At 35.7% G+C, this 24,181-nt stretch overlaps 1 protein-coding gene across 10 annotated transcripts in view; it reads left to right on the top strand.

Moving 5' to 3' along the window:
• The window catches only part of CHD9 (chromodomain helicase DNA binding protein 9), a 156,470-nt gene that overhangs the window by 120,618 nt on the left and 11,671 nt on the right, over positions 1–24,181 (top strand). For 8 of the 10 annotated variants that reach the window (XM_070398146.1, XM_070398144.1, XM_070398140.1 and 5 more), the window contains 16 exons: positions 2,695–2,805; positions 3,881–4,077; positions 4,523–4,722; positions 7,864–8,023; positions 8,446–8,535; positions 8,692–8,795; positions 9,294–9,411; positions 10,021–10,078; positions 11,406–11,448; positions 12,531–12,750; positions 15,248–15,450; positions 17,935–18,840; positions 19,793–19,956; positions 20,724–20,996; positions 21,707–21,875; positions 23,869–24,008. In XM_070398146.1, coding sequence (XP_070254247.1) covers positions 2,695–2,805; positions 3,881–4,077; positions 4,523–4,722; positions 7,864–8,023; positions 8,446–8,535; positions 8,692–8,795; positions 9,294–9,411; positions 10,021–10,078; positions 11,406–11,448; positions 12,531–12,750; positions 15,248–15,450; positions 17,935–18,840; positions 19,793–19,956; positions 20,724–20,996; positions 21,707–21,875; positions 23,869–24,008 — 3,156 coding nt within the window. Of the gene's footprint in view, positions 1–2,694; positions 2,806–3,880; positions 4,078–4,522; positions 4,723–7,863; positions 8,024–8,445; positions 8,536–8,691; positions 8,796–9,293; positions 9,412–10,020; positions 10,079–11,405; positions 11,449–12,530; positions 12,751–15,247; positions 15,451–17,934; positions 18,841–19,792; positions 19,957–20,723; positions 20,997–21,140; positions 21,293–21,706; positions 21,876–23,868; positions 24,009–24,181 lie in introns of those variants that run through there. The other 2 variants (XR_011468871.1, XM_070398145.1) reach the window with 2 other exon arrangements.

Here is a 24,181-nt window from a genome sequence, read left to right as displayed (position 1 = left end):
TCCAGAAATAAACGATTCAGAACATACTTTGAGAGATAGAAATCATATAATTTTTATTACAGTATATTGTTATAATTGTTATAATTTATTAGTTATTGTGGTTAATCTCTTAATGTGTCTAATTTATAAGTGAAACTTTATCGTGGGTACGTATAGAACCGTGGTTCTCAACCGCCTTTCACAGGGGTCGCCTAAGACCATCGGAAAACACATATATCATTACATATTGTTTTTGTGATTAATCACTATGCTTTCATTATGTTCAATTTGTAACAATGAAAAGACATCCTGCATATCAGATATTTACATGACGATTCATAACAGTAGCAACATTACAGTGATGAAGTAGCAACGAAAATAATGTTATGGTTGGGGGTCACCACAACATGAGGAGCTGTATGAAAGGGTCGCGGCCTTAGGAAGGTTGAGGACCACTGGTCTAGAAGAAGATACAGTGTGTGTAGGTTTTAATAGCATCCACAGTTTCAGGCATCCACTGGGCATCTTAGAACCTATCTCCTGTGGATAAGGCAGGGCTTCTATAATTTAAAATATTTAAAAGAGAGAAAGGACTTCTAATTTTCTTTTAAATATTTAAGTACAATTTGGGGAGGGTAAAATAAAATTTGTGTCTTGACAGGAATTGCTAATAACTATCAATCTACTCTATTTTGAGAAAATAATTTAAAACTTTACTAACTGCCTTTGTATTCCTTTTTTTTCCTGTCAACAAAAACATGGTAAATTTATATCTTGTATTCATCTGAAGAGGTTTTATTGCAGTATTATCTCCCACCTGCACTGATTCATACAGGTTTTTCCTTTCCACTTCCTTTCTACCCACATTTTCTTTCTTCTCTATCCCCCTCTCTGCTTTCAACCATGAAATCTTCTTTATCTTTGTGGATCACTGGTTTTGTCAGGTAGTTCAGGTGTTACACCAAGTAATGATATTATTCTTTAAATGAAATTTTTTCTCTTGCATTCATTAAGCATACTAATGAAATCTTGTGTTGGGGACTTTACTCATTTGCCAGAAATACTAAAATGAAAGGATTCCAGTTGCTAAAAAAAATAATAATAGTAAAGGAGGAAATGATTAATTCTGTGGAAAAAGGGAGAACAGGGTATCAGGAAAGCCTTTGCAGAGAAAATTGGAGCTAATTCTTAAAAGAAGTTTAGATTTCATTATGTTTCAAAAAGAGAGGAGGTCACCTAAATGAATCATATTGTTGCTAAAACTATAAGGAAGACTTCAAGGAATATGATATAGGCATGCATGGATGCACAGGATGAATTGAATAGAAGTCCAAATGAGAGGGTTAGAGAGGTTGGACTCAACTTGTGAGGAATTCACAAAAATTCCATTTGAGGAATTTGCACTTGATCATGAGGCTGTTAAAAAGCTTTTAAGTCCTGGCTGGTTTGGCTCAGTGGCTAGAGCGTTAGCCTACAGACTGAAGGTTTCTGGGTTCAATTCCGGCCAAGGGCACATACCTTGGTTGCAGGCTCAATCCCTGAGGCATGTGCGGAGACAACCAATCAATGTGTCTGTCTCAGATGAAGTTTCTGTCTCTCCCCCTCCCTTCCACTCTCTCTAAAATGGAAAAATTATCTTCTGGTAGGGTTTAACAACAATAACAAAAAAGCTTTTAAATCCCTTCAAGCAGAAAGTGGACATAATGCAATCTAATTTAGCAGTTTAACCCTAATATCAGAGTAGTGAACAAGTTTGAAAAGAAAAAGACTACAGGCAGGGAGATCAGATAAGAGGCTTATGCAGAAAATGATGATGGGGGAGTTAGGGTAGTGGAGAACCACCTGGATCAACAAGAGTTGATGACCAGTTAAAAACATAGGGAAGGAGCCCTAGCCAGTGTTGCTCAGTGGATCGAGCATCAGCCTGTGCACTGAAGGGTCCCGGGTTCGATTCGGTCAAAGGTACATACCTCAGTTGCAGGCTCCCGGCCCTGGTCAGAGGCATTCGGGAGGCAACCAATCAATGTGTCTCTCTCACATCGGAGTTTCTGTCTCCCCTCTCCCTTCCACTCTCTAAAAATCAATGGAAAAATTATCCTTGGGTGAAGATTAAAAAAAAAAACATAGGGAAGGAATAGACAAAATTACTTAAATTCTGGCTGAAGTAGCTAGGAGAATCCTGTGTCGTGTAGTAAAGTAGGAAATTCATTTGGAGAAAAAAAATAATTAGAGCTGTGGTATTTGTAGCATTTTCAGGGCATATAAGTGGAAATGTCCAGGAGAGTTGCCTAGGATAAAGATGTAGATTTGGAAGTTAACAGAATAAATCAGAGTCAAATATTATTGGGGAAACAAAAGAATTACTGCCGAATATATAGCTAAGAGCTAAAATTAGTCATGATTGGGTAGATATACCCTGTCTGTAGCCTTTTCCCTGAGAAATCTTGTTTACTTTGTATTCTTTGGCGCTATCCAAGTAACCAAAACACTGTGTACAAGTATTTTCCCCTTGTGCTGGAAATTGCTTGAAATCTGATTAATTTAAACAAGATGTATTAGTCATGGAAATTACCTTTGTTGCCTTAGCAAGTGCTATGTTTCAGATCATTGCATTTGAAACATTGTAAATGTGAGGAGATAATGTTTTAAATGTGCTTTGACAGATTTTTCCTCTAGCTTCAAAACATTTTGTAAAACTGCCATTCTGTATTTCAGGCGAGTTTTGTGGCATCTGGAAATCGGACAGATATTTCCTTAGATGATCCCAACTTCTGGCAAAAATGGGCTAAAAAGGCAGAAATAGATATAGATACCATCAGTGGTAGAGTAAGTATTTCTTTTTAAAAATATTGTCTCTTGGGATGATTTGATAATATTGTTATATTTTAAGGTATTGAACTATGTACTTACCAAAATGAATTTATCTGCATCCATGAATTGATGTAGGGTAGTAGAAGGATGATATTTTGAGTCAGACACTGCTTCAATTTCATACTTTGGCTATTCATGATAGGTTGTAAAGCAAGGAAAGTTTAATTTAGGGTATTATTTATATCCTTTAAAATTATAATGTGTTTTTTAAAATCATATGTTCTTTTTATGTATCTTTGTTGACTTGGTGTCAGATCCCATTAATGATGATGCATTCAGTTGTACCCTTCTTATGTCATAAGATATCCCATGCTGAGTAGCACTTGTTTCCACATTAGTCTGACCCTCAAGACTAAGACTTTTAATGAGCAAAAGATTATAGGTATATATCTATGTGCTTAACTTAGAGAGATTTCTCAGTAAAAGTAAAAAGCATGTAAACTTAGATTGTTTTGATTTAATTAAACTAACATAGTGAATTCACACACTTCTTGCCTTGCTTTTTGTGTTAGAGTAAAATTTGGAAAGCACTGAAACCTGTTTCTAGGCCTATAAATATTTATATCCTTTGATCAATATTCTATTCCTAGTTATTTCCCTTATTTTGAGTTTATTTTTAGGATAAACTTAGGTCACAAAAACTTATTTTAGCATTATTATTTTAAAATTTTAAAACAATCTACATTAAATTGGGAATTAGGTGAAGAAAATCAGGATTCATAAATTTAGCTTAAAATTATTTTTTATGATTATTGCAGATGCAAAATACAATAGCCTTCATATTATTTACAAAGTGAAATACCAGATTCTTTTTAGTTCTATTACTATCCTATCATAAAATTATGAATGTATGCCAGTAAGGATTTTAAAGGAGCATAAAAGTTTTTGGTACGTTGGTGAAATTGTTAGTAATTTCTTTTTCTCGCTTTCTGTAATTATTTTTTATACAATTTGAAAGGTGATCATGTAAGACAGTGTTATAAGCCAAATAGAAAAAGGACCTACAAGTAATGGCTGTTAAATCTTACAGAACAGCTTGGTTATTGACACTCCAAGAATTAGGAAGCAAACAAGACCCTTTAGTGCCACAAAAGATGAATTGGCTGAATTATCTGAAGCCGAAAGTGAAGGAGAAGAAAAGCCCAAACTCCGGAGGCCCTGTGACCGTTCTAATGGATATGGAAGAACTGAATGCTTTAGAGTAGAGAAAAATCTGCTGGTTTATGGGTAAATATGTTTTTAACATTTACTGTTAGTAGCCTGCTCTGTAAAGTTACAGAAAACCAACACTATATTCTAGTATATTTTTTACCTTGTTAAAATCAATAGAATATATTTTAAAAGTACCCTGAACATATATTTAACAACAGAATGATGGGACCTTCTTACGTTTGAAATTATAAATGTATCACTAAAGTCAAACCCCTTGTTCTCAGATTTACATATTTAGTAATACAAAATGAATAATGTTATCCATTGATTAAGGAATAAAATATACTAGAAATTACTATACCATGGCTCTGCCTTTTACTCATGGGGTAAACACTTTATTAGGTAAATCCTGTTCATGACAAAATGTGTTTTTTGCAGTTTTCATGCCATTTATCCATGAGCTATGGTTTTTCTTTAAAATTTGACTGAGGAATAATGTAAATATGTATTTTTTTACCAGATGGGGCCGATGGAGAGAGATTCTATCTCATGGTCGTTTTAAAAGACAGCTAAACGAGCATGATGTAGAAATAATTTGCCGAGCCCTCTTAGCATATTGCCTTGTTCACTACCGAGGAGATGAGAAAATAAAAGGCTTCATATGGGACCTCATTACTCCAACCGAAGATGGACAAACTCGAGAGCTTCAGAATCATCTAGGCAAGAACATTCTTTCATTTTCTTTTTAAATTTATTTTTACTTATGTAATTAGTAATTACTTAATATAGTTCCCTCTAAAATATTATAGCATTACAATGTTAAAGAACCTTTAACCTTCACCCTCAATTCAAGTTTCAACTTAGAAAAATACCAATGTTATACGTTTCTTGGGGTTTTACATATTGTTGTCAAACCTGTATATAGGTTTGCAAACTGTTGACCGCTTAGTATGTCTATGAGTCTTCCCCATTTGTATTCATGTAGAACAATTTTTGTTGTTGTTGTTAATCTCACCTGAAGATATTTTTCCATTGATGAGAGAGTGGAGGGGAGCGTGGGAGAGAGAGAGACATCAGTTGGTTGCCTCCTGCACAGGCCCTGATTGGGGCTGGGAACCAAACCGAAGACTCTTCAGTGCTTGGGCCAATGCTTTAACCACTAAGAACACTGACCTGGGCAGAACTGTCTTATTTTTAAACCTCCTCCTTAGTAGTTTAAAGTGTGGGGATTCCATAATTTATTTTGCATCCCCTTTAATGTTGAACATTTATGACATTTTCAATTTTAGACAATTGCAAAACAAGTTTTAGTGTAGGTCCTTGTACATTTCTCCTTTTGCACATTCCACCTTTTGCACATGAATAAATCTTTCACTAAAGTAAATGTTGAGAAATAGAATTGTTCAAGTATATGTAAATAGCTTTAGTACCTAAAATCTCCTGTGAGCTGCTTAGAAATGCAGAATCTCAGGCCTCAGTCTTATTGAATCATAATCTGCATTTTACCAAGTTCCTCAGCAGTTTGTATGTAATTAAAGTTTGGGAAACATAGATACACATTTTAAATTTTCATAAATACTTTCATTTGCTGTCAAATGCAGCTTTACCAATTTACAGTCCAATCTGAGGTACACACAAGTATCTTTTTCTCCAGAGCATTGCTAACAGAACATTTATTTCTGTATAAAATAATTACTTTATACTTTAAAGTAATTGAATTTTCTATCAAGATTACTGTGCCCTTAAGTTTGAGTTAAATTGTGTTTTACTTAATCAACAAATAGCTGTTAAAAAGTCCAGTACTTGCTTCTTGTCCTCTATACTGGAAAGATAAGAAACAAGATAGACAAGATCCCTGAGCTCATGAACCGTACATTCTGGCCAGATAGATAGAATAAGAAAGTAGGTCAAGTAACTAAATAATTACAGGTTGTGACAAGTATTGTGAAGTAAATAAACTAAGTGCCAAGTTGGAGAACAATGGAAAGCAACTATTTTAGAATAAGCTGGTCTTTGGAGACCTGTCTTAATAAGAGTCAATGAAATTATTAATGTGAAGATCTAACTTCCAGTAATGACAAAAGAGTCTCACAAATATAATTTCACTCTTCTTTGACCAGGCCAAAATCTAAAGATAATGACAGTATAAAACCAGCGAGATTACCCCTCAGTGAATCCAAAACAGTAAGCTCCACCCATTCAGGTTACCTATAAACTTTTTGGTCTGTCATTCTTAAATATGTGCAAACAACTAGGATTAGGAAAGTCTCCAATATTAGAGACAGGGTGTAAAAAGAAACTCATAAATTGAACTTGAAGTCAAAGACTATAAAAGGAGAGCACAACTTATAAAAATCCATCATTAATATCTTCAAAGATATTTTAAATAGATTTTGATTTTGAAAGATGAGTAAGGTGTTATAGAAACATTCAAAGCACAAGCAGACCTCTTTTAAATTATAAGTTACATTATAAGCATCAAAAATGAAACAGTAAATAGGATTAAATGATGAATGTGAGATAATTTTGTTAGGGAAAAGTTCAAAAATATAGAACATCTACTGGTTTTATTAGGAAAATTTAAGTATGTGTCTTTAAATATGCACTGTTTAGTTTCCAAACCAACAAAGGTGAAGAGGACTGGAATGCAAAGCAATGTTAACATAGAGCAAAATACAATTTGAGGTGGAAGGCATTGATTGGTATTTAAGAAAGGACACTACATAATAGAAAAGACCAATCCATAAAAGAAGTATGAACTTGTATGCACCGAACAAAATAGTCTCAAAATGTAAAGACAACACCCGCCAAAATTTTAAGGAGAAATGGACAAATCTGCATAGTGCTTGTATTCACAATTGTGATGGAACTTCTAGCTGGTAGAATACAGCAAGGAAAAGATCACTGAGGTAAGAATTGAAAGGAGAGGGGACAGGGGACATATGTAATACTTTAAACAATAAAGACATAAAAAAAATTTAAAAAGATTTGAAAGGAGGAATCCAAACTGCTCTAGTAGTAATTTTGAAAAATTATAAGTGAAACAACTCAAGCATCATTGAAGATTAATACGAGGTGTATAATCTTACAATAGATTTTTACACAGCAATTAGAGTCTCATGAATCATCAAGTATAAATCTCAAAAAAATATCAAGAGTAATCAGTATGTTGCCAAATTACATGTATAATATAATGCCTGATTACTTAAATACTAAATATTTCTTCAACATATGAATATAAATATGCATGTAATGCAAAAGCAAATTCAGGGTAGTGATTCTCTCTGGAGAGGAAGGAGTGAAGTGGACTTCAGCCATGTATTATTTCCTTCAATAAAAACAACCAAAGAGCAGATATTTTGACATTAAGAGTGGGAATCTTTTATTGTATTTTTGAAGTATTTCACAACAAAAATGACAAAGAAATAAAATGAATTTAGCTCTCTTGAACAGGAAGCCAGCTTGGCTACGCCTAATCCATGTTATTAGTAAAATCAGTTTTGAAAATCCAGGCCAAAACTTACTATTTTATAACTAGGGGAGCAAAAGTAAAGCAAAGGAGAAGGTTTGATCTTATAGTTTTTACATTTGAAAAACAAAATGTGTCTTGGAACAAAAAGGAAATGAGACTCATTCATTTGAGATAGAAGAATTATTGGGGGAAGTTGTCTTAATGTGTGTAATGTTGACCCATCATCTTGTGATTGAATCAGTATTGTTACCATTGATATTTTAAAGATCTTGGAATAGCCTGTACAGACCTCTGAAAGTCTCCATAAGTTCATTACGTTGAAAAAAATCTTTCAAATTGCAGATTTGTATACAGATTATCCCTGAATTCCCATATCCTCATTTCAACAGGCCTATCAGCCCCCGTACCCAGGGGCCGAAAAGGGAAGAAAGTAAAGACCCAGACAAGCTCATTTGATATACAGAAAGCAGAATGGCTTCGAAAATATAATCCTGAGCAGCTACTTCAAGATGAAGGCTACAAAAAACATATAAAGCACCACTGTAATAAGTATGTTGTGGGGTATTTTTAACACAGCTCATTATAAGTTTATTTTTCTGAATTTTTTAACAACCTTAAAGCGTGCTGATTTTGAGTACAGAGACAGTGTGGTCTAGGACTAGTCCTAATCTTAATCTTTCAGAGTATACATCCGCAAATCATGGTCCCTCTTGTGTCACTTTCCATCAACAGAGAAATAAAACTGGCCATTGTATCTTTATTGGATATTAACTAATGTTGATTGTGAAGATTTTGGAGAAATCTATTATATATATATATATATATATATGGTAGTAATGAGATTCAATCAAAACTATTATTTCATTATAAAAATTCCACATACAAATTCTTTTCTAATTTAAACCCCATGGATGGCTTTTCTTTAGTGATTATATTTTTGTATCTTTTGACTTCTTTTTTCTCATCATTAGGGTTTTGCTTCGTGTAAGAATGCTTTATTATCTAAAGCAAGAAGTCATTGGAAATGAGTGCCAGAAAGTATTTGACGGAGTTGATGCAAGGTAAATGAAATAACTTGTTTATATTTTTCAGTAACATGATTAGGCAAAAAACTGTAGCTGTCTGTATAAGTGGCTCATCTGTCAATGAAATTCACCAAACTTAGAGAATTAACCCTTGCTAATTTGTTACCTTCTATTTATTTATTTATTTTTAAGTGACATTGATGTTTGGGTCCCAGAACCAGACCACTCAGAAGTTCCTGCTGAATGGTGGGATTTTGATGCTGATAAGTCACTCCTTATTGGAGTTTTTAAACATGGTAAGTGAAAAGTAAGGTTGGTGGACTCTTTTTCTATGTATAGTGCTATTCGGCTAGTTCTGTTCATTGCTTTCCACTGGCAGCTTTATTCCAGTCACATTCATGTTTCTATATCTGTCATATAAAGCATTCACTTCCAAACTGTGTCTCATCACTGCATTTCCTCGTGAAGAATCAGGGGCTTATGTCCACTGTGCCCCTGGACGTAGCCTCACACAGCTCCCCCTCTCAGGAAGACTTCTTATAGGAAGCATGCTGTGTGTGTGTGATCAGTTTTTCCTCTTTTTCATTTTAACAGATAAATTCAATCTAAACTTTCAAATATACATAATACCAGGTCATGTACTATTTGTGGTAATTTCTAGAAAACATGTATGTATCATTTTAATATCCAGTCCCTTTAGTCCAGGAATGTCATCCCCCATACATATGAGGGGTGCTTGTATGCATACATCTTTCTTTCATCTTGTTGACTTTGACCATTGGTGACCTCTCCAGGCTATGAGAAATACAACACTATCCGAGCAGACCCAGCATTATGCTTCTTGGAAAGAGTGGGGAAGCCCGACGAAAAAGCAGTGGCTGCAGAACAGAGGGCAAATGATTACATGGACGGGTATGTGCACCTCCAAGTCATAAATTCCCTATATCTCTGCCAACGTCAGCATATTCTGTGTCACAAATAGTATAGTCACAACAGAATTGGAGTTACAGTCTAGAAAAGCTAATGTTCAGAGCTCTAGTAAGTTAGCACTTGTTCAACGGAGTAGGATCAAGGAAGAAATGGACCTGCCCACTCCCTTTTTTTTTTATGAGTCCTTTAATTTTTCATTCCTAATAGTCATGGTCATTAAGGCCATAAAATTTCAGGGGTAGAGGAGGGAAGAAAGCTACAACTGAAGAGAAATAAAATGTTGTTCATTATACCAGTTATAAGGCCCTTTTATTATCTTACCAAAAGAGGAAAGTAAGAGACTGTGTTAAGGTTAATAATTCCACATTTAAAAGTGAACGTGGGAGTATGAATTAATTAAAACTAGATTTCTTCTGACTTAACATATAACAGTGTTTATGCTATGGCTTGGTTTCCCCTGGCCAAAGAACAGAGACTTCGGTCTGACTTTTAAAACACACTAAAAAGTCCTTCCCACAAGATTCCACTTGTCTTGTCAAGAGAAATTTAAGTCCAGTCAAATTATTATTGAGTTTGTTGGTATTTTAATAGGGATGTGGAAGATCCAGAATACAAACCTGCCCCGGCTTTCTTTAAAGATGACATAGAGGTATGCTTTCGATCATATTTTTAAATCCTCAATTTTTGTTGTTCTTTGGTTTCTTTTGTTTGCTTTTCTTTTGTGTGCTTTTCCTAACACATAATCTGTGGAGTGGGGGAGGCAATGGTAAAAGAGATGAGAAATTTCCATACTATATATGAGAGCATGCTGAAAGACTAGATGATGCTATAGCTGTCAGGTAGGATTTGCTGGTTGTGGGAGCTACGGGGCTACCAACAGGGAGGTTTCTAGGGAAGGCTGCTGGCCAGCAAGTGCTAAAGAAGCTGCCTGAACTACAGGAAGTGGCGCTGGGGGAGCCGTGTGTGCCATGGAAGCTGAGCAGTGGGGAAACGTTCCAGAATCAGGAAGTTAAATCATTGTTCTCCTACAGTGTCTCTCAAGTTCCCACTACTAACAGAACTTACCATGCTGGCTAAGAAAAAATATTTAAAGAGCCCACATCCATTTTCTTAGAGCTAACAAGAGGCATTGAGAGAGGCAATAAATTTAGAGCTGAGGCAACACATCAATAACCAGCACAGTGGAATACATAAAGAAATTTTTAGAGACAAAGGATAGCATGATAATATCTTTACAGTATACGAAATAAGCATTCTAGGAGAGACCAGAAAGCATAAAGGAGAAGAGTTTTTCCAGATTTGATGAAAGACATGAATTCTCAGATTTAAGCAATAATGTGAATCTTGTCAGGATAAATAAAATTAAATCCACTCTATTCCTGCTGGAACTATAGATATACCAAATGAAGAGAAGGTGTTAAAAATTAACCAGACAAAAAAAGACCCAACTACAAAGGGATGATAAATCTAAATTTAGGCTTTTCTAAAACAATACAAACTAGTAGTCATTGGAATAAAACCAAAGTTATAAATATGTTAAGTTTATAATAAAGTTACAATGCCTAATTGAAGATGGTCTGTTGACAGATAAAAATTAGGTATACAGCACAAGCAAATTGTGCAGGATTAAACAGAAAAGATCTGAAGGTTTTCTAATAACCAAATATGAGAATGAGTAAATTATGTGAGAGTTGGTATAAAAAAACCAGTTGTAAATAAAACCTGAATCATTTTTACAATTAGAGAAAGGGTAGAGGAAAAGAAACCCATTTAAATGTAATCATAGAAAAGAAAATAATTTTAGTAATTTTTTATCTAAATATCAAAGTCGATAGAGAAATACAAAGGGGTGAGAATTAATAACAGATTATAGTTTTTATTTTTGCTAAATTTATTATTTAAAGAAGTTTGATTCGCTTTTCTTATCTGTATTTTGACCCAATGACCCTGTGACAATTTCTATTTTCTTTTAAAAGGATGATGTTTCCTCACCAGGAGATCTTGTTATAGCAGATGGAGGTAAATTGCATTTAATTATTTAATATTATTGTAAATTAATATTCTCATAATACCATGAGATCAAAAACTAATAAATTTTTGTAATGCTTCAGATATATGTGAAATTTTTGTTGAAGACAGTCGTAATGACTATTGGACATACTAGTTGACTGAGAATTTAACAATATTTTTACCTGCAAATCTTTACTCAGTCCTCAGTGAGTTGTTAAGCACAGAAGCTGATTTTTTTATGTCTTGATTATTAAACTTATATGTGAGATTTTATCATTAAAGTGTTAATTCAATAATTCATTCAGCTTGTTATTAGTTCCATATGCACATTAGGGAACATTCTACACAGCTTTGCCGTGCAGAGTCTTCTTTGTGATATCCAGACAGAAAGCACTGTCCCTAGAGTACACTCATTACCTCCCGTGAACCAAGGGGAGCCGTGCCTCACCCTTGCGTAATTTCACTCAGAACTAAAGAGGAGATTTGCTTAGGATGAATGATTCCTGCTTGGTGGTGGTATATTTAAGTATAATAATCACACCCTGGAAATGGACAGTAAGATCCTGCACTGTATTTGGTATATACAAGCTTAAAGATTGTAGCATTATCCTATTGAAATATAAGTTCCCCTCATCCTATTGTAAAATGTTTTGATTCCAGTTAAGTGGAGATAAATTTAATACAGAATAGATTAGAAAAGTTTACAGTATTCAATTTCTCATGGATTTCAATTTGACTTTTCATTGAAGGCATTGAGTACTAACCAGCCAGTAAGATATATTAGACCTGTTGATGCAAGAGTTGTATTTTCTGTGCAAGTAGAGTTCTCTTTAAATATATAACGTGGTTCTTTATTCTACTGTGGTTACTTATTTTGAGTTGCTCTTAAAGCTTGTTGTAATGTTTTTAGAGCTATAGTTAAAACTATTTAATGATGAGAGATTTGGTTTGATTTTTCACATAATCAGATTGAAAGAAAAATTTTTTAAGTAGGGAACTTGTGCTACTTTTGTAAACTTCATAGTGTTTGGTTTTGTTTTTAATTTTGTTTTTTAGTCTTTTTCAATTGACATGAGTTTCTTTAAATATAGATGGTCAACTGATGGAGGGTGATAAAGTTTATTGGCCTACTCAGTCGGCTTTAACCACACGTTTGAGGCGTCTCATCACTGCATATCAGCGCACTAATAAAAATAGACAAATCCAGCAAATCCAGCCTACTTTCTCAGTGCCTGCCAGCGTCGTGCAGCCTCTTTATGAAGAAGCCACTCTTAATCCTAAAATGGCAGCCAAGATAGAAAGACAGCAAAGGTAAGACAATAAATCACACTGTACTGTATAGTATCTAAATATAATTGGTCATTCTGAAGGCTGTTAGGGTGTGATTAGTCACTTTGTGAAAAGCATATAGGGGTAGAGAAATTGGTCAAAACAAAACATATACACATATGCATAAATACATACCCAAATATGGCAAAACTAGTAAAGATTATTGCAGCTTATGGTTACTAGCCATACTTGTCAGTTCTTCATTCCTTTGTCATGTTTATGACCAGTTTAATGTGAAAAAAATGAAAATGCAGAGTAAGCTCAAGAATTATCAATGAAACCTTTAAATTACATACGATAAATTCCATTCTCTCTTTCTTTAAATTATGACTTCTATGAAATATTAGAATCTATGAAAGACAAATCCATCTATGCTTTATACACAGGAAGAACCTTTGGAACTGCTATGTCAAAGGGGAACAAATGGTAGTAGAACTTCTTACAAGGACCCTGTGTAGAAAACAGGCAAACTTCTCCCATCCCAAAAACTTCACTTCTTAAAAATGATAGAGTACACAGAAAAGAATAGGAATGTTTAGCAATAACCTGGCCCCTTATTAAACCTGACCCTTGGATATTCTCTGGGAGTTGGATCGGGGGTTGTTGGGGTTTTTTGGTGGGGTTTTTTTTGTTTTGTCTTTTGGTGTATGTTTTTTCCCCATTTGCAGTTCATCATTGTAACCAGAGTTTACTTAGTCTGAAACTTTAGATTTTAGCAATTCTAGACATAATTTTCAAATACTACTAACTCTGTAACTATTTCTGTTATCTATCACCATATCACAACCCAGCCCAAAACATGATGACTTAAAACAACATCAGCTTTTTATTTCTCACATTTAATTGTGTTGACCAGGTAGTTGTGCTTCTCTTGGTATTGGCTAGAAAGTCTGAAGTGGCCTCATTCCCATGGCTGACTGGCTGCCAGCTGGGAGCTCAAATCTAAGAGGGAACCTTCCTAGTGGCAGAGGCAGAAGCTGCAGATTTCTTTCGGGCCAGCCTCCGCACTACAAAGTGTCACTTCTGCCACCTACTGTTGGTCAAAAAAAAGTCACAGGGCCAACCAAGATTTAAGGGAAAGAGAAATAGATTATACCTCTCAATGAGAAGATTAGCAAATAATTTGTGGCCATCTTTACTCCACATACATTTTCCTCAGTCTATGGGATCTGGATTAATCTTCCTAAGATACTAGTTTTATTATGATACTCAGTGACTCCTTATTTATTATAGGTGTAAAGTCTTAAGTTCTTGAGCCTTAGTTCAATTTAGGCATCATTGTACATTTCTAATTTTATCCACTATTCTCTCAGCCAGAATGACCACCTCATTATTGATTCAACACCCTATCACCTGTAATAATACTCTTTTTCCTACTCTCTAGTCCATACCTATTCCATCCTTCAGAGCTCAATACATATCCAAGCCTTTATGGTACTAATTTTTTTCTCAACCAGTTCAGCTTACAGTACTCTCTCTGTTTTCTGCACTCTTAAAGCACTCATTTAAATAAATGACTCATTTGCACAATTATTTAAGATGTTGTAATGACATTTATTTGTCCCTTTCTGTGTCTGCCTAAGTCATAAATTCTTTGAAGATAGGCACTGTGGTGTGTTTTGTTTTCTCGCTGTGCACTCTTCTGATCCATCCTTTTTTTCCATTCCTACTTTTATCACTCTTTTGCAAGATTCATATGACTTGATTGGTTTCCCAGACTGACAGTTTTTACAACATCATTACATTAGTCTTCTTAGTGCATCACTATGAAAAAAAAGGTCACCTGTTAATGTTCTTCAAAGGACTTTCTCATGTTCTTTTTCTAATTTACACAACAGTTGTGTGAGTTAAATATTACCCTCTTAAGTATCTCTATTGAATAGAGACTATCTTTAGGCAGGCATTTAGAATATTTCCTAATCTGTCCCTAGTATGAGCCATCTCCTTGTCAATCTGGAATACTAATCCCCTCCCCCCCCCCCCCAAAAAAAATGTAGATTTCTCCCTACTTTGCTTATTTGGTGCCCTCTTTCTTACATGCCCTGCTAATCTTAGCTTGTTCCAACCTAAATACCACTCTGTAATACTTTATCTCATCATGCAAGTCTGAATTGATCCTTCTTTCTCCTGTGCTCTCCTCATAGTCTTGGTTTCTACCTTATACAATAAACATGTTTTAAATGTTTTATCTTTTTCCTGAAGGTAGAGTCATCATATCTTACATAATCTTGTATCTTGTGCATATTTTCTTACATAAATGTGCAAAAAACTATTGTCTGAAGGAAAAGAAGCGTAGTTGGAGGGATGAGTCAACTATTATTTTTAAATGTATTTACAAGAAAGTATCCCTGGATTGAACCCTTTAAAGTGTTAGGTACTTTCAGTGTTTTAAGTGTTTATTCTGGTCATTATATTCAGCATTAATAAATGTTTATTTCGGTAACCAGTCTGACTTTTTCTTCCATCTGATTCAAAATAGATGGACAAGAAGAGAAGAAGCTGACTTTTACAGAGTGGTGTCTACATTTGGAGTGGTATTTGATCCTGACAGAGGTCAATTTGATTGGACAAAATTTAGAGCTATGGCTAGGCTACATAAGAAAACTGACGATAGCTTGGAGAAATATTTGTATGCATTCATGTCTATGTGTCGGAGGGTTTGCCGTCTTCCTTCCAAAGAAGGTATGTATAAAATTCCTTTCTTTCCCCTTGTTTTGGTCAAAGAAGCAAAATCATTAACATGACATTTTCTTTTATTATTTTTTATTGAATTTATTGGAGTGACATTAGTTAATAAAATCAGAAATTTTCAATATGGTCTAATTCAACAAGTCAGCACTTTTCCAGAATTGTAAATAAAGTATGCCAAAATATCCCCAATTCCTTCTTCCTATTAAAATGAGATCTAAAGAGAATAAAGGTGCACATTGTGTTTGAGAAAATAGCTAGTGTTTTGTTAGATTTATGATTGGGGGAGGTAGCAGATGAAGGATAGCTTTTAGTAAACAGCACTAACTTACATTTTAGCCCATAGGAACTGATTGGAACTATGCTAGAGGGCGTATTTACATGCATTATTTTGCAGGGAATGAGGCCTTCATGCAAAGGACATTTTAAAGAGTTTTAGTAAGATGAAATCACCCAGGGCCTTCAAAAAAGACAACTAATCCCAGGTGCTGATGCTCATCTAAGGGACGGTTCTGGGGTAAACTTCATGGTTTTTGAAGCTGTCAGCAGTTCCACTTAGTAGTGCTATGTTGTGAGCTGCTGCCTTCATTCTTTGTTGAATAAGATTTCTGCCTCCTAAAGCATTGGCTTCCTACTCCTATTTCATAGTAAGTGTATTATCAAAGGACTTAAATTCCATGACTTGGTTTCCTTTTTTTCCCCCTAACAGATTTATTGTCAGTCCGCTAAATAGAGTAGCCAATCACTTGATTCCCCAAATAACAGGTAATTTGAGTAGGTGTTAGTCTGAGCCAAGGTCTGTTGTAACCATGAGTGGGTTTTAAAAGCTGGACAATGAATAGTGCTGCGTCTCCCATTAGTGATGGGTGCCGAGAGGCCTCGTTTCCTTTTTACCTTCTTCATTCCGACAACAGTGTAAAGCTAGGCCGATAAGTTCACCACATTTGATTCCAGGTTTAAAAGAGCAGGGGAGGGTTAGTTACTAAATGATGATTGAAAAGGTAGCTCTTTTTTGTTAGACTTGTGAGTGAGGTTTCATTTACTTAGCTCAGTTTCCCAAACTTCCTCAGTTCACGGTGCCCTTAATGTCTCTGAATTTTTCACAGCACCTGAGGCCTAATAGTTCTGTTTAATAAATAATTAGGTTCACCCTAACCGGTTTGGCTCAGTGGATAGAGCGTCGGCCTGCGGACTGAAATGTCCCAGGTTCAATTCCGGCCAAGGGCAGGTACCTTGGTTGCGGGCACATCTCTAATAGGAGGTGTGCAGGAGGCAGCTGATTGATGTTGCTCTCTCATCAATGTTTCTAACTATCCCTCTCCTTTCCTCTCTGTGAAAAATCAGTAAAATATATTTTAAAAAAATAATAATTAGGTTCAAACGACTTAAAAAGTTTCCGTGTCCTGCCCTAACTGGTTTGGCTCAATGGATAGAACGTCGGCCTACAGACTGAAGGGTCCTGGGTTCGATTCCGGTCAAGGGCATGTACCTTGGTTGCAGGCACATCCCCAGTAGGGGGTGTGCAGGAGGCAGCTGATCAATGTTTCTAACTCTCTATCCCTCTCCCTTCTTCTCTGTAAAAAATCAACAAAATATAAAAAATAAAAAAGTTTCTGTGTCCTAACAGTCTAGTAATTGCTTAAAAACATAGCATAAGTTGAGTGAAAAAAAATGTTATTTCTTATATAACCCTAGTTACTTACTAATGATTAGGATGTGTGCACCTGTTGGACACTGTACACCTTCTCAGATCTTGGAAGTAGAATAGATACTCCCACACTCTTGTTTGCTGTTCCATATTGATTTTTGCATAGTCCATGGTTTGTTTTTACCTTTTTATTTTGAATGACTTTCAGAAAAGTTGCAAAAACCAATCAGAGAGTTCTGTAGATTCTTGCTTTGCCAGTATCTCTGCTGACAAAGATATGACCTCATCAAAAGGAATAAATATAGCCTGTTAAAACTGAATTAATTATCTGAAACTAGTAGTTCATACAGTGTTTGACGAATGTCCCCGTGTTTCCTTCAAATTGTAAGAAAGCCTTTGGTGAGTTCTCTGTATTGCCTGAGTTTCCTCATGAAGTTAGGGATATGTGGACTTACGTTTGTTTATGGGGCATTTAACAGTTTTAATTTATATATTTATAAGTGAGATCAACTAAGTTTTGCTCTTTGATTAAGGCACAGAATAGTAAGACATGATTCATGAGGAATTTCTTAAAAGTAAATTCCTATTTATATTAACGTACTTCCAAAAATTCATAATGTTTTACTTACTTTGTGTAGATTCAGTATTCGTATATTTTATGTTATATGACTTTTGGTACTTCTTTTTAAACTATATTCTCATTTTGAAAAGAAATTATGGAAACTATACAGTGATATGAGGTAGAGGTACATTTTAGAAGTTGCATTGTTTGTTTTAAATCTGTACTAAACTATTTTTGAGGTTAATATCTTTGCTCTGTTTTAATGTAGAATTGGTGGATCCAAATATTTTTATTCAGCCAATCACAGAAGAACGTGCTTCTAGGACTTTGTATCGCATTGAACTTCTAAGGAAAGTAAGGGAACAGGCGCTCCGCCACCCGCAATTGTGTGAACGCTTGAAGCTTTGCCATCCAAATCCAGACTTGCCAGTCTGGTGGGAATGTGGCCCTCATGATAGGGACTTGCTTATTGGAGCCGCTAAACACGGGGTGAGCCGAACAGACTATCACATCCTTCGTGATCCTGAACTCTCATTTATGGCAGCACAGAGGAACTACAGTCAGAATAGGATGGCTCATTCAAGGACCTCCACGCCGCTGTTACAGCAATATCAAGTAGCACTTTCTGCTTCTCCTCTGACCTCTCTACCTAGGATCCTAGATGCTAAAGGTACTGCTCTAGAGGACCTGAAAGGGAAAAGTGAAAACCTTAAAGAGGAGCCTCAGTCTTCGGAAGAGGAATCCATGTCTTCTGAGGAAACCAGGACACTAATAAAGTCTGAGCCTGTAAGTCCAAAGAATGGTGTTTTACCACAGGCTGCTGGAGACCAGAAATCTGGCGGGAAAGGGGAAGCAGATAGACGCATGGTTGCCGCCAGAACAGAACCCCTGACTCCAAACCCTGCGTCTAACAAACAGCGTGTCCACAAAAGAGGGTCAGCATCTAGTTCAGACTCTGACTCTGATTCCGAGAGGTCCTCCTGTTCTTCCAGATCGTCGTCTTCCTCGTCTTCCTCCTCCTCTTGTTCCCACTCTCGTTCAGGCTCCAGTTCTTCTTCATCCTCCTCTTGTTCTTCAGCATCGTCTTCATCCTCATCGTCTTCCTCCTCCTCCTCCTCCTCTTCATCGTCATCAGAAGAAAGTGACAGTGAAGAAGAGGAAGTCCAAAAGCGAGGTATATGCATAAAGAGCTGTTGCTATTTTAAGACAGGATTACAGGTGAAAGGAAAAAAATTGGTTTTGATAACAAGGGTGTTTAAAATTGTTAGCTTACATGTTATGTCTACAGATTTTCTTAGAGAAGCACTATTGAAAAGGAAACTAGAATTACTTTAATTTCCAGGTCATTGCCAACTGAGTTTGTCAAACAGAGGTATTAACACAGTAATTTTATTTCCTTGTGATTGCCTTAAATTTAGTATTATAGTTTTACTGGAACAAGTTGATCAGTAAATAAATGAAGATAATGTTCTATAACAACCACCAGGATTCTTTGATTAAGCAGTCAGACCAATAAGAGTGTCCTAGGCCCTACTTGGCAGCTGTCTACTCAGGAAGATGCAGGATAGGAACTCTCAGCAGAGGAGTGGGCAGTGGTCTTCTTGTGCAGGCACCCTGGCAGCAGTCCAGTTCGGCTACAAGTAAGTGAGTTAACATCACGTGGGCCCAGTGGACACTCGGGCTTAAAGAGCCTCCATACCTCACAGAGGCTGGAATCTCCCAGAGCAGCTGCATAGGCATACATTTCAGGGCTGCCCATGGGGCACGCCCAATTTACAACAGTCCTTTCCTCGAGAGTTACAGTATCCCCACCTGATACTTAGGGTTCTCTCAGTCCAGAGATAGGCTATCAACCTGCTGCTTACCTGTATTGGGGAAACAGATCTAGAGAGTTAAATGAGGGTCAGATTCTTATGCATTAAAGGGTGTTCTGTTACCCCTGTCCTCAAACTTCTTAGTGTCATTTATTTTACTTTTGTGCTAATTTTTAAAATGATGAGTATTGTATTCTACTTGAATTTTTTCTTTTTTTACTATTTTTTGCTTCTAACTTTTTCAGATGTATCTGAATAATTATATGAGATTTGAAGTTTATAGTCTGATTAGACAGTTTCAATTGTTGTTAGCAGGAGGTACCCCTCACATGAAAGCCTATGATGAAGAAAGCGTTGCATCACTGAGCACTACCCAGGATGAGACCCAGGACAGCTTCCAGATGAACAATGGGACACCAGAGTCTGCCTACATCTTACACAGTGGATACATGCTGGCAGCTTCCTATTGGCCAAAGGCAAATTAATATTTCCTTGTTGAAATAGTTCTCCTTTTTTAGCATTTTTCTATATTGCTTTATTATGTAGAAAAACAGGTCACTCAAAATGTAGGATAACGTTTTAGTGTTGGCATTAAAAATATCAAGTACTACTATTAAATAAATTAGATCTGCTTAAATGTGTATGTTTCTCAATATAACCTTAGAATGTCTAGAGTAAAAGAAAATGAATTATTTTGTCCATAAAGAAATTAATATTCAAGTGCTTCTTTACTAAATGAGTGCTTTCAACTGAGCCTCCTTGGAGAAATTAATCGTAGCAAGTTCTGACCCAAGGGGGAAGAAGGGAAAAGGTCATTTAAGTGTACGTATATTCAGTGGCAAGAGTTTCGATTGGATTAATACAATTCTTCCAGTATATGAGTAGTCTAGTACAAGACTATTTACCTTTGGAAGTGATGTTGGGACATGGAGGAATAGAGAACTCTCTACTCTTTGATGTACTTCTGGGTTGTTTGAATTTATTTTTACAGGGAACCTGTATTATTTTTGTCATTATAAAAACAAAACTATAGAAAAGTATCTTTATAATATATTTTTTAACTTCACCAGTGGGAATTTGTGTTTGAATAACTTCATACAGAATTGTGATATGTGTCTGAGAATATGCATACCAAATACACATCTATTGTTAGCGTTAGATGCAGCAAGGCTTGGAGCCATTTGGTATCCAAAGGTCTGGCCTAATTATTAAAATTAAACTTGGATGTGGTATGCTCTTCCAGGATCGTGTGATGATTAACCGGTTGGACAGTATTTGTCAAACAGTTCTGAAAGGGAAGTGGCCTTCAGCTAGAAGAAGTTACGATGCCAACACAGTGGCTTCTTTCTATACCACAAAGCTGCTGGACAGCCCGGGCGCAGCCACAGAGCTTCGCGAGCCCAGTGTGCCCACTCCTCCCCGTGCCGGTGTGAAGGAAGAACATGATCAGTCAGCACAGATGTCAAAGGTGAAGAAGCATGTACGAGAAAAGGAGTTTACAGTGAAAATCAAAGACGTATGTGTATTTTTATTGCCCTAGGGCCTGGTTGCGATTGTGGTGTGCAGCATGCTTTTCCTGCAAATGGCTGCCTGCTCTTACTCTTACTTCCTTCACATACTTGTTTTCTGGTATTTGGATTATTTTCCTTTTGATATCCAGGTTGTTAAACTTGAATACTCTACTAGAGGGATCATCATTAAATATGTTTCTCTACCTATACTTCTGAAAATAGTCCTTCTGCTGATCAAGATGCTTTCTTAAACAGTCTGACAGTTTCTAATGTTTCGGTTCTTCTATATAATCTTTCAATGGTATGTCAGTGCACTTTCTGTTTTAAACATTTAGCATGCCCTGTTTTCAGTAACCTTTCATTTTTTTCTATGTGGTTTTTGAAGCAAAATTTATTACTCAGTGTCTTACACTCTCTAAAATGTCATTTGAATAACGTATATAGAGATGTATGTCCATAGCTGAAAGTTACAGTGTATATTGGTCATGTGAAAAACTTTGTTTTGCTCATAAAAGTGTGTATAGTGCCTGGATTTTTTTTTTCCACTTCAGATAGATATTGATTTAATGTTTTCTTCAATTGATTTATGAGCAAAAGAGAGATAACTTAATATTTCAGGGTTACTTCACTTTTTCTAAGTAAAACATTTCTCTAGGAATCCTGCAATGAGATTATGTAAATTGTTCCTTACTTAATAATGGTGATTGTTTCCCAGGAAGGTGGTTTGAAGCTGACATTTCAGAAGCAAGGATTTGCTCAGAAAAGGCCACCCGACACTGAAGACTGTGGGCTGGGCCAGCAGCAGCACCTCCCTCGGCTGCGAGAGCTCCAAGGTGCTTCTGAGACATGCCTCGCCAGTGTTGCAAAGTGTACGCCCGTGTCAGGTGAATATCCTGGTAGTAACTGCCTTAGCATGAAGTATTTCCTCTCATTTCCGAAGCCTCTTTTATCTGCTCTCATAATAAAAAGTCACTTGTCCTTCAGTGTTGAAGCATAGAGGCCAATTTAGTTTTGGGAGCTTATATATTTGGGTGAAAATATCATTTTACCAAGTAACTTTATTCAGATAAGAGTTCAGATAGTATTTCAACATGAGAATAAATTATAAATTTAAAGAAAAACACTTAAGTCACTCGTGAATGGTGTTTGGTAGAGGAAGTTAAAGTGAGAAGCTTTGGAAAGATTATAGAGACAGTATAGTGAAGGTAGCCACAAGATACAGGAATAACATGTCTCATCCCTGAAAGAATGGTCTTTTATTCTCATGGGACACGTGCAGGAACAAGATTGTTATTGGAGCGAGATTTGTGTAAGATCAGAGCCTACTTAGGAAGGTGAATCTTGGTTATGGGCAACATAAAAAACTGAGCTGGGGCCCTAGCTGGTTTGGCTCTGTGGATAGGGCACATTCCCAGGTTGCAGGCTCGATCCCCAGTTAGGGCGTGCAGGAGGCAGCCGATCAATGATTCTCTCTCATCACCAATGTTTCTATCTCTCCCTCTGCCTTCCTCTCTGAAATCAATAAAAATATATTTAAAAAAAAAAAAGCTGAGCTGGGGAGGTATTGGTGTTAGTGTTCATGCAGGAATGGGGGTTAATATAAGACATTTCATTTACATTAGAATAGGAGGCCCTGAGAAGTTCTTATAAAACAGAAAGTGGTACATTAAATTAAGAAAGTTTATTACAGTTAAAATATACTATAGTGAAAGAATTTTCAAATCCTTAATTTGAATTGGATAATAATTTGTTAATCTGATTATAATAAAATTTACTGTGTGGGCATAATGAAAGCATTTATATGCAAAAATGATGTTTAATTGTTGCAATTAGTTACTTGTTACTGTATGATTTGAATTTAAGCACTTTTTTGAAACTGAGAAGTAGGAAGATAGGTAACTTTTATACGGTTGTACAGTCAGCCAAAGGGTATGCTAATTTCAGGGATTCACAGGACTTACTCAAAAAATTCTCCCTGAATGATTGAAAATATATTTCACACTGTGAACCATTTAAAACAAAGATCTGATCCTTAATTATATTTTCTCTTAGTAAGAGTGCTCTAGATTCTATAATACTCTTGAAGGAAAGGAACTGCGTTCTTACTCTTCTTTGAACTATCGTAGTACCTTGTACGAAGGTATTGATAAATATGTACTTATTGGAATGACTGAATGCATGGAACTGTTTCATTTATATGTCTTTTAAACATTTTTTATTTGATCAAGTGCCTAATGAAATAAGCAAAGAGAAAGGTCAGTTTAATTTTGTAACTAAACAGTTAGTGGTGATGTTAAAGAAAATACCTTAAGTTGGCTGGGGCAGAATGGACTATAGGAAATTCAGGAATGAGTTCATTGAAATAAAGAGGAACACAATAGAGACAAACGTTTTAAACATCTTAAAAGTTGTAAAAAAGGCAAAAGTTGTTCATTTTTCATTTTTTTGAGTTAGGCCATGTTTTTAAGTTTAGAAGAATTTAATGTAGAACAAGACATTTTGGCACAAGGAAGCAAAGATAAGTTATAAAACAGGCTGCTCACAAAAGTAGGAATAAATGGATTCAAAGAAAAGGGAAAGGTTTATCTTGTACACAAGAAAGGCATGCTTCTACCTCTAAAAGGGGAAGTATTAGAAGATAAGTGAATATCTGGGGGGGGGTAATATTAGTAAATAAATCAAAGGTTAAAAGAGGCCTCAAATTACAGTTCTCCAAATTTTTAAATGACAAATTGTTGGTGTTTTTAGTCATAAAAATTGCTTGATTTAGGACATATAAACTAGAACTAACACTTCCATGTATTTAAAAAAGTGATTGCTTTTAATATGTTTAAGAACAAGATTTTTATCACTATTTTTCATTTTAAATTTGATTAGGTACTTCCAGTCAATCTGCTGCTGGTGCCAATGGAGTTATATTAGACAACCAGCCTATAGTCAAAAAAAGGCGGGGAAGGAGGAAGAATGTAGAAGGTGTTGACATCCTCTTTTTTAACAAAAATAAACCACCCAATCACGTAAGTAAAAATACACTTAAAAACTAATGATCCTTGAGGGCAAAATTCAACCAAAGAAACTTATATATTACTGTTTTGTGAATGTTTTGTAGACTAATAATTAGGAAATTAGAAGTACACTACATAGTTTTAGATTGTATCTCAGTAGAATTCCACACTGGCCAAGATTCATG

This window comes from Myotis yumanensis, unplaced genomic scaffold (genome assembly GCF_028538775.1).
Source record: "Myotis yumanensis isolate MYYU_CA2020_CCGP unplaced genomic scaffold, mMyoYum1.0.hap1 SCAF_18, whole genome shotgun sequence".
In the NCBI taxonomy this organism is placed as follows: domain Eukaryota; kingdom Metazoa; phylum Chordata; class Mammalia; order Chiroptera; family Vespertilionidae; genus Myotis; species Myotis yumanensis.
This window is presented reverse-complemented; position numbering and strand designations above follow the sequence as displayed.